The sequence below is a fragment of the Hetaerina americana genome, unplaced genomic scaffold (assembly GCF_022747635.1).
Source record: "Hetaerina americana unplaced genomic scaffold, ioHetAmer1.1.p SCAF_1, whole genome shotgun sequence".
Taxonomy (NCBI): Eukaryota; Metazoa; Arthropoda; class Insecta; order Odonata; family Calopterygidae; genus Hetaerina; species Hetaerina americana.
The window spans coordinates 4,450,885-4,471,929 of record NW_027286069.1 but is presented as its reverse complement, the minus strand read 5'-3'; the positions used below and the strand labels follow the sequence as shown (position 1 = coordinate 4,471,929).

At 38.5% G+C, this 21,045-nt stretch overlaps 1 protein-coding gene across 1 annotated transcript in view; it reads right to left on the bottom strand.

Annotated features, from left to right (window-relative positions):
- dysc (whirlin protein dyschronic) overlaps positions 1-21,045 on the bottom strand; it is a 209,279-nt gene that overhangs the window by 66,884 nt on the left and 121,350 nt on the right. The window contains exon 9 of the mRNA XM_071590149.1: positions 7,364-7,513. Coding sequence (XP_071446250.1) covers positions 7,364-7,513 — 150 coding nt within the window. The remainder of the gene's footprint in view (positions 1-7,363; positions 7,514-21,045) is intronic.

Here is a 21,045-nt window from a genome sequence, read left to right as displayed (position 1 = left end):
GCCATTCACAACTCACTTCGAGCGTTAAACTCTTTCGGTCAACTGGGTAACGGGCCTCTCAGATTCTTCAATTTCCACCGACAGTTGAGTCCAGACCAGCGACTTTCGCCTCCTATCGAGTTGGCTCCCGACGAAACGATGATGGCCCACGCAGTTCGGATTTTGATCCAAAGGAATGCATCGTCGAAACCGAAAACAAGAGTGTGAGGAAGAAGCCTACGCCACATTCTAATAGTATCATTTTACTCTTGGTCATTTTCATGATCTGAAGAGTATATATATATATATTCAATTACCACTTTAAATCTAGAAAAAACTAGATCGGCGTGCAAACTTCCATGCAAATGCTTTTCTCGATAAGAGTTCTACTACATGAGTTTATTAGATTCCTATACAGCATAAATGTTGCTATATTCTCTCGTATATATGTCAATGTATAATATAACCTTAATTAGAGAATAGCATTGTTTTGACAGCGCTAGCATACGGAGGGTGTCTTTGGAATAACTTTTCATTTGCTATAAATTCAAACATTAAAACATTTCGCTGACCATTTTCACTCGGCAGCTATAACTTGTATTTATTCGTTTATCTCTGTTAAAGTGACTTCAAAACACCCACCTCTGGTCGTGGAAAAAGAAAGTTATCATTCATCATGTAAAAATATCAAACCTCAGAATCTAATAAGTACTCTCCATGACACAACTGGTGAAATCTGGTGAAATTGTGACAACTCGATTGTTGCAATTGACAATGGAAACAATTTTTCGGAGAGTTTAACAGCTTTTTTTTAAAGTGTGTTGGAAAATAAATTTCCGTTAAAAATGACTTTCTCTTTCGAGAAGATCGAACTCCAAATTAGAAATTCATTTAAGATTTAATTTATTACCAAGAAAGAGAAACACTATTTTATGTATCTTGTTTCGCACCGGCATGGTTTACAACATTAAATTTGTAAGATTTGGTATTTACCCGGTTCTTGCCTGCCAGGCAGCTGGCACCTTGACCTGGTGGAAAATCCGCGGAGGTTTCACTACATTAAATTTGTTAACCCGGTCCAGGCGAATGATTTTTACACTTCAAATTTGTTACATTATGGTGCTCATCAGCGACTGACCCCCGTTGAAAGATATTGCCACGGCATCTGACGCAGTTAATTTGAATTTCTACACAAAATCTTGTTGATTTTAATTGTGACACGGGTGGGTATCTGGAACGGTTCAAATTTCTCGAAGTATTTTAAACTTAGAGCCTTCAGGCGAGGTACTTCCGGTCCATTGTGACATTCGAGTCTTGTCTCTCACTTTAAGATGCTTGGAATCAGCCCTTTATCTGTAGAAAATTTGACTCTTGTCAACTTAAGAAACATTCTCGTGTGTGAAGTGGATGGACTCTTAGAGGGCAGAGGCAGTGTATCCAAGATTTATGTGATCAGGAACGTAGCAACGGTTCTTAAAGGGAAAATAAATTTGGTCCAAATCGGTGGAACGTTTTACTATTGCGAGAAGTACAAACATACTTTCTTCTTTATGCATGGAGATGGTTCCCAGAAAAGTTTTACATGCAAATCATCGAGAGTGGGGTTTCAGATACCATTCTGATTTATCTCTATTCAAATAACCAGTTTTTTTATTAACCAAACTCTCTACTGTAATGCGACTTTCCGAATAATCCGGATGCGAGGGTCAGGAACTTGGTTCCGAATATCAAAAGGAGGGCCCGGAAACTTCCGATTATATTACTCATCTCCCCTGTTCTGACTTTTCAGATCGGTTAGTAATGCAGCAGCGGTCATATTTGGAGGAATTTTCCTCTGCTGGTTTATGATGTGGCAGCTTAGTAGGCAAAGCGCTCGGCTACGAAAAGGATGGTTTCGTGTTTATATCCGTGTGACGCACCCCAGTTTCCCTCAAGCTGTTTCATTTTAGGTGTACCAGATTTTCGTGAGAAACCATCACCGTCAAAGGAAAATTCAATGGCATCCCTATTCCCTCAATACGTGAGCATCATATGTCGTAGGCTCTAGTACGAGGTAATAGGTTTGCCCTTACAAGCCAACCTTAACGTGAATGGCTGTAGTTTTTCCTGAGTGGGTTTCGGAATGGGTGATACCACCTTGAAACAATAATATACGATATATATAAATATAAATATATATATATATATATATATATATATATATATATATATATATATATATATATATATATATATATAAACCATAAACACAGTGATCAACCCGAAGGTCGGTTTGGTAGGTGATGGTAGAGTTCACCCTATACGGCGTGTGCAATTCACACTTTAGGGTAGGGGGGCCAGTTCCTTTCCCTGTGCCGCTTATGGTTTCCCAGGAAGACCTGGTACCCGAAAAATCACTTTAGCTTGGGTGGAGCTGCAGGTGCCCAGAGTGCCTCCAACGCTCTACCCCCTGGACTACCGCGACCCACATATAACTATATATAACTATATATAGTTATATATAGTTAACTATATTATAACTATATATAACCATATATAACTATATATATATATATATATATATATATATATATATATATATATACTCTTATATACAGAAACAGATATAAGGAAAAGGGATAGGAACACATATAAAGGACGAACACAAATATTCGTATAACCTAATTTCGCTATAGAAAATGTCCCTCGCCTTAAGACGTCTATTATTATTTTAAAATTAGAATATTTTTAACGATAATTACTTTAAATTGATTCATACATATTCATGAAAAATTCTCCATTGGCAATATCAATTCCCTTGTACCAGATAGTTTACACTCGTCATTCTAAATTGAAAAATTCGAATTTTGATCGAGGTGATCCACAAATGTGTACTTAATGTTTTGCATGTGGCATTGAAAGTCGAATTACCAGGATATTTTCATTTTTTTTGTACAGACTGGTCATTATGATTGATCGAGAACGTGAATTCTCATTATTCAAGGCCGAGAATCAACTTTTGAGTTCATGACCCAAAAACTGGTTTCACAGTCATGAGCCCAATGATTTTCTTGGCAGAATGAATTCAATAGTCTCGGGCTTAACTTTGTAATAATTAATAATCGATGAACAAGGACTATGAAAAATATACCAAATTATAAATGCCAATGTATATTTACAAACACTCTCGCCTGTGTTAACGCATTCGCCGCTGACCCGAAGTGTCTGGCTGAAGTTACCAGATGATATTTCTCACAGCCGGTGAACCGGTGGTAGGTTAATGAATAAATTATGATAAAATTGCAGATGGTTTTCGATGATCATTATGAACTGCATTTATTCGGGAAGTATGTCTGATTTCTACTGTTCAGGACCTACCCAAATCGAGTTCAAATTGTCATGCCAAGCACCTGATTGCCTTTTCTCTTTCCTCCTACTTGAACAGGGGTGAGCAAAGATGGAATCGTGGCTTTTGGATGTGCAGAAGATGAGGATCCCGAGACCCAAAGTGGCGTCCGGAAGGCCGGCCGAGCCGCCCGCTGACTACGGTGGCGTCGGCGACATAGGCGCCGGCGGCGTGGGCGGCGCCAAGGGAGGCAGCGGCAGTGGCGGGGGCGGGAAGGGCTCCAAGAAGGGTCCGGGTTCTGGGTCGTCAGAGGCGTCGAGGGGTCGGGGGGAGGAGGCCGAGGAGCTGAGGAGGGCGGTGGAGGAGAAGCTTTAGCCGGCCCCAACCCGCCTCCGCCCCCCCCTTCCCCACTTCAATTGAGGACATTTCGCCACATAAATACTTTTTTATACGCGTGTCGGTGGAGTGTGGAATCTATGGATTGCTGAAGGAGGTGTGGAAAAGAGAGAAGAGCGCCAGTTATGTATCTGCTGTTTGAGCTATTGTTTTATTTTTCGCACTGTTTTTTGGACCCGTGCTGATTGGGCCTCGCCTATGGCTATATATATTTGTATAAATAAACTTAACGGCCCTTTATAAAAGGGATGATCCTAGTAATATTTTTAACTTCCATGTAACTTTATTTCGGCAATAAAACTTCAATACATAATAAGATGGATTGAAGTAATTGGGAATACAACTATGTTTTTCGTTATTTTTCATTCCGTACCAATAACCTATGTGAATATATATGTACATCAATCTATCTATAATGTCAGTGTCCTTTTAAGTGCTTTCTTTAGATAATTTTTGCATTATTTTTATGCCGCTCAAGTGTCTCATATATTCATGAAACTTGAAGGCATATCCTAACACAAAAATTACATCTAGAGAACGCGTAAAAGGACACTCGCCTAATTTGTTTGAATTTGAGCCTTCGGCATGACACTAGATGATAACCTGAAGGCCTATACGAGATGCCTGGAATATATACCTCTGGAATATATACGATCACCCATGCATATATATTCCATATATATGTGTATATACATATTCCTATATATATATATATATATATATATATATATATATATATAGTTATATATATATATATATACATATATATACATATACATACATACTACTATATACGAGTACTACTGTTTCTTCTGAGGAAGACGGAGCTAAATTCCATCGAAATTATTAAGAAATGACGTGTGAGTGTTATTTTTATGTGCTCTTATATTATTTGTTGCTGTTTAAGTTTTTTTTTCAACCCTTCCGTGTTACTACATTTCCATGTGTGAATGAATATTTGTTCGCCGTATGGCGGGATTTCGTGTTTGAATGAGTGTATATATAAATATATATATATATATATATATATATATATATATATATATATAAACACCATTAAAGCTTAACATTTAAATGACCTTTGATTACACACGGTTGTAAATTGTTTCACACTTGCTCTTAGGATTGAAATACTGAAATGCGCGATTTTCCGATAAAGAAAAAGAGAAATGGCAACCGGTCTTGGATCAAATGATCGTCTTCAGAAAAGTCAAGGATACAATTTTAGCAGGTAGAAACCGGTTGTGTTTCATTACCTCTTGCGTAGTTAAATTACGCAGAGAGCATATTTCATCCTGAGTGGCAACATCGAAGCTCTCGGCCCTTCCCCGAAATTGGAAGCAAGAAATTAGTTTCAACCCATTGGCACCCACAGTTTCCGGAATCGTCGTTTTCCTTTCCTTCGATTCTAGAGCCTGTCTTCTTTCACTCCCACTGCCTTCGGGAGTCGACCTGCTCCACGCTCCCTTCCCCTCCGACAGTGTGATCTGCCGCCGAGTCGAGCTCACCTCTTGCGCCCGATGATGGGATGCGCTCACGACGTCGCCTGCGTGCCCGCCCGCCTGAGCCAACACCCTTTTCTGTAGTTCGATGGTTCGGACGGCAATAGAGGCACATGTACGTGCGGCCGTCGGCGCATTATCAATCCGAACCAGTTTCAGCATGAGACGAAACCATCTGGAGAAGGATTTGCTCAAGGAGAGGAAAAAAGAACGAAAGTGAAGCGGGTTCACTCGGAGTATGTCTTGACGCGAGTTTGCACAGGAGGGTGACCCATTAAAAACTAGTTCACTTGTGAAAGTAAAATGAAATGGAACTAGTGGCAGCATTGTCTATTTTGAGGAAGGCGTCATGCCGGTTATTTCTGTTGAATCTTCTCTCGGAACATTATCTGGGTCTCAGTCACAAGGAATTGAAATGTTGCAATGAATGAAGATCCCTGCTCTCCCACACGTAGGGTTAATGCTCAAATTCTGAAGAAAGGTCGATGTCGGAAATCAGCATGCATTGTTTCGTTGGACAAGAAAAGAAAAAAGAACCCAGTTTCCAATTTGGCGATGAAATGTGTTTCTTAGTGGCTAGCCTTTTATCTAAGAGTACGATAATGCTAATGACAGTGTTCAATCGTTCCTCCTCCTCTATAAGTCCAACTAATTAAATAAATCCACCAGGCATGATATATTCCTATGCTTATCAAGGTTATTCGGGCTTGAGCTATCTATCCAAAATATTCCTAACAAATTCTCCTCGCAGCCTCACTTTAGTTCAATCCCTATCTTAAATAAAGATGATTTTATAGTAAATGTGGTAAACCTATCATTTAATTTCATCTAATACTTTCTCCATGATTGTTTCATTTTATTATGAAATGTACTCATTTTTACAATGAGTGAGATGCACGATAAAAAATGATAAATTAGTAGTACTGAACATATTTTTTGGTACAGTTCTGAAAATAATCCTGTGACAGAATGTTTACCAAAGGAAATACTTCGTGAACCTGTGAGACTGGGATAAGGAACTGCAAAAACTTTTCCCATTTTTTTCGCGCCTGAAAAGATTTAGAGGCTAAATATGTAATCATTAAATTAATCACATGTCTGGACTGAGCAAGGAAACTGCTTATTCGGAGTACATTGATATATACCCTAAAAACATACTAAATGTAAATTTAAAAATCTAATTAATTTTTTTAAATAGAACAAGTAGGTATATTAGATAGAAACATGAGCGATTAAGTTATTCTTTGACGACGCAACATAGTGTTTTGCATTCTTTTTGATACCATCGACGCCCTGAACGTCCTTCTTGAAATTTGCCTGATATCTTGCCTTCAAGTTACAGGTGGCAAGGGTTATAGAGGCGTAAATTACTTTAAGGGCTTGCCATGATTTTTCATGGAGGAAACATTATACTTATTGAGGAGGAAAATTAATTGATCCTATAGAATACAAGTTCCTCAAGTAGACTTTGTTTCTTAATTTCTAAATGTTTTAATGACCTTTGGTGATGGTTCGCATTCCGAAGTGACAGCGGACACAACTCCTCCTGCAGAATCATTTGAAGAACCTATTGAGACAAAAGATGTGATGTGATAAGATGATGAATATTTTTCTCTAGGAAAGCGTTACCTATAATGTTCTAATCAAGTTCCTAATAACTGTTGCGCTAAGGGGAGCTGCTGGTGTCTGCGGACGGGTTCAGCTTGCGCGAAGAGAGGAGCGGGATTCTACCAAAGGGTTTTAACTAAAGTAAGCGGCGAGGCCTAACGGGCCTACGACTCTTACGTTCGCCCGTCAAACGAGATCTATCAAGTTCACTGCTCAGCATAAGGGAAAAAAGAGCGAGAGAGAGAGAGAGAGAGAGGTTTGAGGGTGAGGATTGGCGAGGGTGCGGTCTCATATTTTATTTCTAGTTTTGGCAAGTCAAGGGTGGGTCTCACTCTTGCCACAAGGAAGGTGGAAGCATTCTGGCTCTTTATTATTATCATCAATATTTAGTATGTATATATATATATATATATATATATATATATATAATATATATTTATATATATATATTAATTTTTGCTCATTACTTTTATAATATGCTTTGCGGCAGCCGCTAAATACATTTCAAGTTCCTCTGTAGCCAAGTATTGTTTTTTTATGTGTTCGCACTCACCATGTTTGGGTCGTCGTAGGCTGCGCGCAGCGGGTCATCGTCGGCTCCTGGGTCCGCGATGCCGTCCGCCGCCAGGAGCCCAGGGCAGCACTCCGCCCCGGAGAGGGAGTGACGGCGGCGGCCGGACCGACGCACCAGCATCAAGCCCTGCTGCGAAAGGGCGGACGGGGTTTCTTTTCACACGGCGTACGGAGCGAGCCCCTCTCCCCGTCCCCATGACCCCCAGCAAAGGCCTCCTCGCCCCCCCCCCCGGCCCCGCCTTTCGACTCGATCGCCTTCGCTCGATGGAAACCAATCGATCGACCCAGACCCTCTCGATCTCGAAACCAACTCGATCTCGAAGGCCACTCGATTTCAAAACCCACTCGATTTCAAAACCCACTCGATCGCGTAAAGACTTATCGATATCGACCCGACCCGCCCCCCCATAAATTCCCACTTCCCCCAACCCCCTTCCCTTCCATACCCCATCCTCTCTCTCTCTCTCTCTTTCTCTCTCTATACATATAACATTTTCCCCCACCCATTGTTTTTTCCCCCGCGAGAAAGATTCATTTTCAGGTGATTGAAATTTTTTTATGTTTTCCAGGCAAAATGCATGCTTTCTTGTCCCCCCTTCCCGATCTCCCACTGACCAAAATGAGGAGTGCGGTCTCTAATAACATTTTCTTAAATATGCGAGTGCAACGCTTCTTATTCCGCTCATCACAAATAGGCACAAACCGCTTGAATGCCACTGATAACAATATTTCTAACGGCAAGCGGAAGTGGAAAGTAAATAGAGTGTTGTGCATTTCAGGAAATATTATTAATATCCCAACCCACGTCATTAAATGTTTCAATGGGGAGGGAGTACAGATATAGCAACCAGCTCAGATTAAAAAGTTCAATTTTATGCACCGCGCGTATGCATTTGTGAGGACGGCACATGCTTAAGCAAATGTTTGTGAGTGACCCTAAGCGTTTTCCTTTCAAAGGTTTCGTACTATTTTCAGTTAAGACCAAGAACATTTTTGGATTTTGAAATGATTCCAATCATAGCTCTTAAATATATGCAACCATATGAAATTTTGTTCACATGAAAATGTTGTTAAATATTTTACATTTTTTTAATAAAGGCAAAATTTGACAATGGCAAATGATCAATTGCATGAAACTATTTTTTCTTCTGTTTTGGGTTTCAACCAAATCTACTACTACTATCCAGGGGTAATCGTCGGTCTTCATGTTCGTGGTGAAGTAACTCATCATCAATATACCGCTAAGCGATGAAATAGAGGAGAACTGTTTTCGTTATTCCTTTGTTTCACACCGGAACTCCAGCGCATGTAGAGGAGAGGGATGACATTTGCGAAAGGGTTTTTCGCTTCAGTCGTCCATGTCGCACGGACCCCGGGGATTTTCTTGCACCACGCCCCTAGCATTAAGGCGCAAATGAAGCACTTGGGAGTTGCTTGCTTCCTTCCCCATCACCGTGATTTCAATGAAATATCCCGGTCGCTCCGCGAGGTCCTCTCGACGAAGGCGCGCACCACTCACGCCGTCGGCCGGGCTCCAAACCATAAGTGCCTGGGTCTCGGGACTGGGGTGTCCAGGGGAAACGGAGGCGACACACCGCATTTCCTCGTGTGCAGGCGGTGGGCTGGGTGGAAGGGAGACCATCGGTGCGTTCGGAAAAATCCGGTCTTGGATGACGAAGAGTCGATCAGTCTCACATTTGGCCGACTTAGCGCGCGTCGATCGGGAGAGATGTCGACATCTTGTCTCTCAAAATTCGTGGGGGGAAATGAATAAAAAAAAAATTCGAAATTCGTTATCGTTCTTTATTTGGGTGAACTCCGCAGGTTTTTGGTTATGTTTTTAAGAAGTTACAACGGAGACAAAAGAAAACGGAAGCGAAGGTATGCCACGAGGTCCTTAAACGAGGCGTCCCTTCGTCCTCGAGGGTGGATTCTGGCGATGAATAGATGCCCTCCCCCAATCGATTCCTTCCCCTCCCCGATCGATGGCCTACGTCGATTCGGCTGAATTTCCTGTGCATGGAAATGTGCTCTGCGAGGTTAACGACGACTTTAGAATTAAGGTACAATACAATTGTACGAGCGCCAATGTCAGCAAATTAATGGCTTCAAAGGAAACAAATATTAATTAAGAAGGGTTTTCCATAGAAGTTTCTGGACAGCCTAGTATTCGAAATGCTTGAAAAATGCCACAAAATCAAGGGTTCATATATTGAAATGCACAAAACAACAGACTTGGGATATTTAGTTTGAATATTCAATCCACCATTGCCATTAAATGGTGCGATTCACGCCACCCTTCTGATGCAAACAAAATAGGATGAATTAATGAATTTGTCTGGGAAAATAATTCTTGCGGGAAACAATTCGTCAAAAGGTCAAACGTCTGGAGCTTTATCTGAGGAAATGATAAATAAAAGCGTCATCATGAAGAAAATATGTCAATGATATTTATGACCACCATTTACGACACACAACTACAGAAAACAGATGTTTCTGCGCATCAGTCATATGGAATTGTTTTGGGGTTTGCATTAAGAAGAAGAGAGGGATGATCTTCTCCAAGAAGAACAAAAGGCTTCACGAAATGTGAATCTTACGTAAAGCCCTCGGCGAATGCAGAGATTCAGTGAATGAAGACATTGTTTGGAGTGTTACAGTGGCAACGAAATTGATATTTTATGAATCTGAAGCAGTAACAATCAGCCTTAATATGTGTTAGAATTCACTTTAAATTATCTTGTGGCTTTATTAATTTTACGCTCTAAGTTTTTCACCCTATGGAAGCCACATTCAATCCGAATTCTCAAGAAGAAACCAAACCGGCGGCTCTCTGTTGGCAGTTTGTACGTCAAGGTTAATACCTGTAACCTGTGTCTGATTTTCTCTATATTGCTTTGGATGATTGAATGTGAAAACTCGAAGAATTAAGGAAAACGAAACAAGAACGACTCCACATAGATATTCGGGAAATAATGAATTTGAGCATTCAAACCTCGGCGCTGAATCGTTGAATCCGAAGATTGCAAAAAGAGATACGTTACGAAGGATGTCACGTCATACTATTCATTTAGAAAGAAAGAGATCCACGTATGATAAGCTACTGTTTGATGCTGTTTTACGCCTAAAAACTCACCGCAGATCAGGCATATCTCTTTGATACGGATAAAGCAGGTATCAATGCTTCCAAGCTGTTTGGAAACACCTATCGAGCTCCGCGTCCACTTATCCGAAGATTGCGAAATATCGCGCACTTTTCCCGATTGCAGATAAAACCGTTATCTGTTGCACAAGAGGTCAACAGAAACATTCACGGCTCTGGTAAAAATTCAATGGCCGTATATATCTACCTATATGGGGTATTCAAGAAGGTATTGTCAAGGCATGATGTCATAATTTGCAGATATGTATATATATATATATATATATATATATATATATATATATATATATATAATTTCACACGCCGTCGGGCTTAGTACTGGGTGATCTCTACCATCACCTACCAAACCGACCTTCGGGTTTATTACTGTGTTTATGGTTATATATATATATATATATATATATATATAATCATAACAAAACACAATATAAATAAATAAATAAATAAATATATATATATATATATATATATATAACCATAAACACAGTAATAAACCCGAAGGTCGGTTTGGTAGGTGATGGTAGAGATCACCCAGTACTAAGCCCGACGGCGTGTGAAATTATTATTAAGTAATCTACCGGTTAAGGTAGTTTTTTTGGATGGACACAACAACCAAATAAATATTTTATTACTCCTAACAAAACACAATATAAATAAATAAATAAATAAATATATATATATATATATATATATATATATATATAGTAAGATATGTTTTCCAAAAGTATGCATCTATTTCCCTGGAAACACTAATATTAGAGGAGTCAAACCCTGTAACTAAATGCTATAGAAATATATATCTACAAGGAATTGTTTTTTTTTAATACATTAATTTGAATTCTTTAGCATAAAAGACATAAAAAGGGCCCGTTTTGGCAATGATATGTTCTTCACAACAAAGCCGAAACTAAGACTATATAAACTAAAGAATTAAATTTTTTTTTGATTTTTTCATAAAAAAATAATAGGGTCATGAAATATGTTCTCTCAAAACTTATCCCGAACAAACTACACATACTGCCTCGAAAAAAATCGATACTATAATTTGAATAAAATAATATAGAAAAACATTTAAAACAAAGTCCAGGCGCAAAACTTGGAGTAGAATCTCTACAAAATATCGTCAGAGTAGCATTTATCAAGAAAGGCGAACTATTTAAATGTTACGCGAGTAAAAGCTACAGTATATTACTTACAAACATCTTAGAAGCAATAGTTATGAAATGAGGTATCACAGAAAAATCATCCAGCTAATTTCTGATTGTTCGCATGAACATTCTTGAAAGAAATTCATGTGTAAAATTGAATCAAATTGCTACGTTCTTCTCTGTTGGTATAAAAACTGCTGATATAATGAGGATTTAATCGACTAGAATGCTGTACAAAATCTATCAGGTTAAAATATGCACGTCGATGGGAAAAATATAATCCAATTTTTCAAAAAAAGGTGAATCTCTTTAGTAAACGAGTCAGATCACCATGTTTGGTACCTGACCCGTTATCAACTTATAATTATACTATATATTTGTTAACTTTTCCTAAAGTGATCTTTTGAGAAGTTTTTGGGATTTTTTCGAAATCAATTACGGCCAAGGTTTGTATATTTCAACATCTCCAACTTGGAGTTTGCATTTCATTGCTCGTTCAGCAAAAATATATGATTTGCTGTATTAGATGTCGAGTATTTTCAGAAATAGAAACAAGAATAAACTGCAAAAAGCTGTTGAAAAATATCCCTAATATGCCATATTATAATTGTCACTTCGAAATAACTTCAAATTTCACAAATATTTCAAGTACACATGAATATCAAACAGAGGAAACCAGTGGAAGAAAAGAGGGCAGCACTGAAAAAAATCACATAAGTCAGGGATATAATATACGACAAAATCGGAGTTCTATTTTATCAGTTTTTAGCTAAAAATAAAATAAATCCTAAAGGAAATCAAGATAAATATTGAGTATCATTCATCGCCATAGTTTGAAAATAAAACTCAACAGAAATTTATGACCAACGATACCATCTTAATATCAACTGTCATATTGATCTTGGGAAATTTATAATTCTGGGAAAAGAACTGAGAGGTAATCTTTAGAAGAAACGATTGCATTATTTATCCTCGACAGCATAGTGACCGCTTTCGATAAGAAAGAGCTTGAGGTGCTTACGACATCGCGGCTTAACCGGACGAAGGAGCATGACTTTCTCGTGACAGACGATGTCGAAGGGACCACATTTGCTTTAGAGAGCAACATAAAAAGGCACATTTCAAAATTACAGCTATTTTCCAAAATTTGCAGATGATGATGGGAATTCGATTGGTGAACTTGGCCTCATCTTTTCTTTATAACTGGAACGGTCAAAGTCCTAAATCGCGCGATCTTATATGAGTCGTGGCGCATTGAGATGACTCTCTGAACCCGTTAGGCATTATCTTTTTGTGCAAAAGGTTTAGAGAATCAGTCCATAATAAGGTAAAATAACATATATGCACTATCTGTTAACATAATATCTTGTTTCATGAGGTTGAAAAATCGAATACCATCGAGTCGATGGCCAACATCTAGTCTCATGATGTGTCGGGTTCTCTTAAGAACGAAATAAAAAAAGCGTTGTAGCTCTTTTTCCTCACCGTTATTTTTTTCTATCTCATAGGCTTGATAGTTATGTCTTATTTTGCTTCACATCATGAAAGAAATGAGGAATTTTCTGCCGGGTTGGCTCGAGCTCTTCCTCAAGGAAAATAACTCTGTATTTCGCATTAGAAAAGAATGCAATCGTAATAGGAAAATATTTCTATTTTTTAGTATTTCTACAATATAATAAGGGGGATCGGAATGATGCGGTAGCTAACGCACTGGATTCCCATCCAGGGGGCCCGGGATCGAATGCTAGAGGTATCCTGGTCTTCATCGGTATCGATTTTCATTGGTATCCCGATCCTTACTTGAGATGTTTTGTGGAGGGCACTTTGGGTGACTACGCCGTCCGTCGAATGGGACGTTAAACTGTGGACCCCATAGCGCCTTTCGCTAAGCGTAGGCTAATCCATCTACAGGTATTATCCTTTTCTATCCATCCCTGATGGCGTAAATGACCTCAGCTGTCGGCCGCCTCCCCAAAAACCTACTACAACGAACTAGTAATTACTCCTTTGAGCAAAATATGCATTTTTTACGACTCTGACTAGTACAGATTTAGGCGTGATTAAATAAATTTAATGGTCATCAATAAATTTAGCCAAGATTTAAATGTCTATTGAGAAAACTTACGCATTAATATTTTTGCTACTATGAAACCAACACTAGTTCAGCTAAAACAATGCAGCAACAGAAAGGGAAATTGAACAAATAATTATCCACCTTCTTTAATCGTGAGACAACTTGAAAATATATCATACTCAGTCATTTCGTTTTTATAAGGAAATTGCTACATGATTAAGGCATAACTACCATAGCAACTTATATAAGGAATACAAGAATATTAGGCTTGAAAGTTGAGGTAGTGCTTGATTTCTCCGTATACCTGCATGAAATGTAAGGAATCATTGGTTTTTTCGGTACGGAATTCTTCAACCTTTCTTCTGGCTTCAATTACACATTAATCTCTTTTGCGTCTGCCATCAAAGTCTCACAAAAAAGATCGATTCTTCTTTGTGTGTTTCTCGGTATATTTGAGCTTTATTTCCAATAAATTTTCGCGACACCGTTTAAAAATAAATGGGAACACAAAAGTCATCTTCCAATTCGTTTGAAGAGAAATCGCCGGTAAACGAGTTGATACTTTCCCATTTATTTGACCATTTATATGAAATAAATTGAGAATAAACTTTCTACTTGCATTTCGGTATAGGCATACTAAGGTTTTTGATGGTTAAATCCCGTGAAAAGCATTGCTACTTCAATTTCATTATCATCTCTTCACAGTGCAATACTAGATACGTTTCATTAAAAATAAGTTATTTTTTAAACGGTTCTTGAAGAGTGGTCATTATATACATATATAAACATACATACATATATATACATATATAAATATAAATATAAATATATATATATATATATATATATATATATATATATATATATATATGTGTGTGTGTGTGTGTGTGATACAATGGTCACTACCATTCCATTCATATTTGCCTAACAAATCTCCAGGTAACCCAAATATTTCTCGAATTACATACGAGCGAATGATCCATAAATTATCGCATCAGAATACAACTTGATATTGTTTGATACAAACTTGATATTGTTTTTGTTTTGCGGCCGCGACACTTAAGAGAGATCAGGTGCTCTTACCGCAGCTACAGTCGGATGTTGATTTCTGCAGTGGGATTCGCCTTAATGGAATAAGAAGGAAGGAATGGGAGTAAAAATCACTCGGCCATTGCATTGGCAATTCCGAACGTTATATCTAATAGTCTAAGACAAGACATTTGGAACACCATCCGTTACCGCAATTAAGTCGCGGGGAGTGAATGAATGGCGTCAACGAGGAGGTTCTATCACCCATCGGGCGATACCCTCCGTCAATAGAAAAAGAGATAGTAAGAACAAATAGTCACATGCTCTAACACTCACACAACACACATCGGAAGGAGCCGCCTTTCGTGCCCGGGGGCGGGAAGGAGTCGGGTGGGGAGGGGGCAGTGCCAAAGAGGAGAGGGAGTGGATTTTGGCTGTGTCGTTCGTGTGGGGGAGTGGGGTGGGGCGTGCGCGATAATTTACGGGAGGAGTGGATTGGGGAGGGGTGAGTGCGGGGGGGTGGGAGGAGGAGGGGTAGAAGGCTCATGTGCCGTACCTGTTGGGGCTGCGGCTCTCGGCCGGCCGCTGCAACTCCGGCCCACCCGGCACTTCGAGCGCCGCCGCCAGGGGGGGCCAGGGGCACGAGCGGGAGCGGCGCGTGCGGAGGCGAGGCGTGAGAGCCCCACGTCGCCGCCCGGGACTCCGGAGAGAGGGCCCTGAAACGGCCAGGTGGCCACGGTGGAAGAGACGATAACCCCCCCTTCCCCCCAGTGGGTCCCGAGCGACCCAGGGGCGCGGGGGACGGAGGGGCGGAGGGGGAGTGGATTGCCCCTTTCATGTCTCCTATTGGGTAGTACCACACCACATTCCTTCTCCACTGCTGCATGCGTCGGGACCCGTCCATCGGCGTCCGCGATTATCAATCGTCGTCAGCGGAGTCGTTATTTTGGGTGTTATACGCGGGAGTAGTTTCGGATAGTTAAATTTTAATTAACCATCGGCCGGTTTGCTGTCCAAACCATGCGTGGGGAATTTGGTCGTGAACAATCGGTGAGCGGACGACAAACGATCAGAGGACACAATATTGACGCTAGGGGAAATTTCCCACAATAAAGTCAGTCGAGCCTTCGTCTTCTTCTTTCTCTTAAAACTCAATACAATACAATTGGCATTTTTTAAAATGACGAATATGAATTTTCTCTATTTTCAGTTTTATATACTCAAGTCATATTTTTTATCATGAAAATATTCTTAATGTTAACCTATATATACAGATTTGAACAAATATTTTTGAGATCTAACTTCGTGTGGGCGTTATCAAAATTTAGGAATGAGTAAAATATTATAAATCTATTTGCCCTTGAATTTCAATAATGACTTCCTAAATGTAAACTTTATGTACTTGGAGCTGCATTTGAAATACACAATTTAGAAACATGCAGTTTTTCTTCTCATATTGATTTTTATAAACTACCTTAAGTTATGCAGTAAAATAATCCTGGTAAAACTTCAATACAATTTATTTCATCACTTCTGTTTAGATTTAAACTAGCACATCTTCATTTTCAATCGTAAATATGCCAATTTAAACGTTAAATTGGCGAAAATGTATTTATCTGAAAAAATATTTACGTTGTACCTTATGGGAGCAAACTCTAAGCTATGCTAAGCTCTATAATATACATCTATGCTTTAATGGATAAACAAAAAGAAAATCAAATTTTATTAAAATGATTTAAGGTACACTTCTTTTTTTATGGCAACATTAAGCGGGCCCGTAAAATTAACCGAGGATATTTTGGACCCATTGGTAGACCAGGTAATAATAATTGAAGCCCAAGAACTATCAATTCAGAGATGGATTGTTACGTGTTCACGGTCTCTTTAGCACTGTTCAGGTTACCTTCATCACTCATTTGCCCGCAAATATTTTCTGCGGGCGTTCAGAAGTGTGCCAAACGGTCACTGATCAAAGAACAAGTTCAGATGGAACGGAGAAAAAAGTACGCTCTTTCTTCGTTCACGACATTCGCAAACTGTCTGTCCACATACAAGTTTCCCTAAGACGCCGGGCTCTGATTCGAAATGACTTGGGGAAACTTAGGAGAAATATCCCATTTAAATATAGAAAATGAAAGCTTAAAACAGTACCAAGATGAATTTTTTGTAAAACGGATTGTTTTTTTGTCAATTTTAGCGTTATCCTCGAAGAATATTTTAAAACCAAATATCACTAAGTTATGTACTCAATTCAACATAACCCTCTATAAAATATAAATACACCTAACATCACGGGAACATTAACATAAATGAGGGAAATTAATATTTATTTCCAACGGTCAAGTAATATCATAAACCTTTTTAACTGCTTGATAAACATTAAAAATGCAAAATAACAAACCCCACTAAGCGAATGGGAGCACAATGAATCTAGAGTTCTAATTTTGATTGAAAACACTAAGGTTTTTTTAAACGAAAACCATTTGGACATGAACTGTGACATAGGTATCATTCAGACAAGCTTCATTTAACTTGAACAGGTCACAGTCATTACTTTACTCCCGAACACAACCGACCGGCCACTTTATGGGATCATCAAGGGTTTACACATGGGAGAGAGGAGTCTCCTTCAAGGCATTTCCTTCTCGTCCTCCGCTTTTTTCCATTCCCCCCCAATCTTAGTATTTTAAGAAATCGCCACCCATTTACTGCTTATGCCATTTGGCTGAACAATTAAGAGACGAATAGAAACTATATCTTCAACATTCATTGATAATTTTCTCGCGAAACTATCTCCTCATATATGTGAAATACTAAACAAGCACACGAAAGTTCTGCAATAAATGTATTCAATACAACCGGTAATCCTGCCTTTCGAATTGAAGAAAGTTTGGGAGTAAAAATCTTCTTACCGTGCATGGAAGATGTTGGCGAATGAGGGTAACATACATTTGAGGAGAAAGTAGTCCTGACAAGGAAGTCGAAGAATGTAAAAGCGAAAATTGATCGACAACAGTTTCGTGATGTTTCATGTTTGCTAATTTTTCGCCAATCAGGTCCGCCTGTTCAAACCTATAAAAATGTCACATGCATGTTAGCCCACCATTGATCAACACTTGAATTTCTTGCGGGAAATCCGGATACAATTAAATGAAAGTGGAGAGGGTTCGGACTTTTGTCCCTGAGTCTTATATGTGTGCTGTAGGAAATATAGAATCGTGATCAAAGGGAAATACACCTGACTCAACAACTTTTCTTCATCGCCACATTGGAATAATAAATATAGAACTTGGTAAGATTAAAGAAGTTAAAGCACTGACCTAGGGCTTAAATAAGATTACGACAGATGTGAACTTGGATATTTTATCTTTATGCTTTCTAAAATGTATTTATTTGATCCGAATGCATTTTTTCTCATTTTTTACAATACTTTATGCCTAAAAGTTTTCTAGTTTAACTTTTTTGTGAATTTTATAGTTCGTTAATCGAAAGAAATCAATTTTCTAACTCTTAAAAATATCAATAATTTTGGCTTGAAATTACCGGAGCGAAACGGAATTTAATCTTTGCGAAACCTTAATAACAGGATAGTTGTCCTCAAACAATATGTATGAACAATAATAAAATATACAATATAAATATCACTCAAGTGCGGAGAAATGGCTACTTTCTTTGCTGCAAGATTTATATTACATAGTTTCTATTCCATTACAATTACCTTCAAAGCATTAACTGGTTCATTTAGCGATGAAATAAAATAGAGGAAGTCCCTTTTTGCCTTATTTCCTAATTGCTACGTAAATCACGTTACACACATTTGTGGGTGTAAAAAGTATGTTCAAAAAGTATCCGAATTACGTTTTTTTAATTATTTTTTCTTATTGTGAGGGTGTTGTGCACCACAAATTTGCCTAAAGAAGTCAGACGATCATCAAAGAATATTACGTTGAAGTTCTGAAAAGATTGCGTGATGCCGTAAGAAGAAAACGACCGCGTCTTTGGTCGAGCGGTGACTGGCATCTTCACCTTCGCTGAAAACGTGTGGTTCAATCAAATGGGGACAACTTTGAAGGATGCCACGGCCCGGATGACGAAGATTAGCACCAATGCGGAGATGTGAACGCAGGCCGGATAGTTGTAGGACCCACCTCGTATGTTTTGTCAACTGGGAAAAGGTAATTGACAGAGTCAACAGGATCTGTCCAGTTGGATCTGTCCTAAACGATGAAATATGAGCAGTTCCTAAGAAAGATAAAAGTACTTAAAAAGTTTCAAAATTTATTTGATGAAAAGAATGTGTAAGACGCAGTGGACTGATAAGACTGAAGGAGGTTGAAGTACTGGTGGGAATAGGAGGGGGAAGAAAAGCCCTGAGAGAAGTGAAAAACGAGGAAGACATCTTGAGTTGGGCATACATTGCGCCGGATTTTCTTGTAAAAAAGAGCCATGCACATGACAGTTTTAGGTTTAAATTTTTGGAATTCCTTCATCATAAGGATAAATAGAAGTGAAAATCGAAGAAAGTGAGGGAACGAGAGGAGGCTTGGGATGCTCGATGGCATTAGTTACAGCCAAATAAAAGAAGATGCTTAGGATCAAGTGCGCTGAAAAATATCTGCTGAAAACTGTCGGAACACAGTTCCACTTTCCACAGTTCCAGAAGAATAACGCAACATATACTATGCTCACAACCCATTTTCTACAGTGGATGTGTGATGTGGCTTCTGACGCCAAAACACCCAAAACACGCATGCTTATCTCCAAGGAATTATTTTGTTGCATTCTTTGAAAAACCAAATTTTGATCAAGTAGAATTATATGAAAAATTCAGCATCTTTTTCACACGTAATCTTCTCTTAGTTTTTTCACCAACCCTGACGTAGGATTTCCACACAGAAACCAAAAGAAGAGAATTGAAATCTGTGGTGAAAATCTCCTTCATTGTCAAGGAAACTGGCGTTGCTGGGTCATAAACAAAAATCTCTCTCATTCTCGTCTCGTGTTCAATAAGTATAGGGATGAAAATGGCTTTATTATTTCAAAGGTAGAGACGAGATTCTCAAAATGTGTGTATTTTGGCATGTGTGTAGCGACCTGTGAATTTTAATTCTCTAACATAAGATATTCGGAGAAAAAACCCAGTTACCTTTAGTAGCGTACCACGAGTATTTAGAAAATAAGGAATTCTTGATAAAAGCAAAATGGAAGATGAGAAGAAAGTTTATAAATTCACGTGCACCATCTCACCATCGGAATATCGCGTGATTATTATGTTCTCGGATAGCGCATGAGAATGCAAATAAAATAATTTATTTCTGCATTAGCTTTTCCTGGAATCGATAAACTAAATCGTTGCGTGTATGGTGATGGTACCGTAGTATCGAGAGACAAGCCAGCTTTTCATAAGCGATGCAGGGAAAAAAATCATCTGACGTTATCGAAGCTCGACACTCCCACTTCGCGAGAGTTATCGATCCAAACATCGCGATTCAAATCCGTCATTTGTAATAACCACGTCAAATTCGGATGACGCATTACTCGTCATGACTATGAAAAATATTAAACTGTTTTCAAAGAGTTGCAAAATAATCCGCATTGCTCTACTACTAGGCAGAAATTACCTTCAATGTGACTACACTAATGGAAATTCATCTAACTCTGATATACCAGAGTATCTGGAAACTAAACAATGCAATTGAAAATTTTAATGCACATGAAATAAAAAGAGCTGTAAATTTTGAGTATGAATGAAATATAATTAAATAATTACCCCAATTTCTATCGCTGGCTCTTTGAACCAATGATATATTGCCTTCATCAATACCACAGTTGTGAATTTGAAGTTTTTTTTACAAAAAATAGCTAAGAAGGGAAGCAAATACTCTACATCTCGAATCGTTTCCTTAAAAATTTTGAATACATTTTTGGCCATGTATATGACAATAACCAATCTATAAATTCTTACAAAGTTCGAAAGAGGATCCATGGCATATCCTTAACTGCAACAGAACTGATATTCCAGGAACCGCAGAAACGAATTTTAAAATCCCAATGCCTCCCTATCAATAAAATAAATTTCCCATTGTGATTATTCCTTCTGTTTTATTTCATATTAATGCTTAGCCTTCAGAAATTACTGATATTTTAACTTTCTAAATATTGAGTTATGAAATACTCCGTTGCTAGAACAAGGAAATTTCTTCGCCCAAAAACTATTTGTCGATTTATATGAAGAGAGAAGGTAAGGA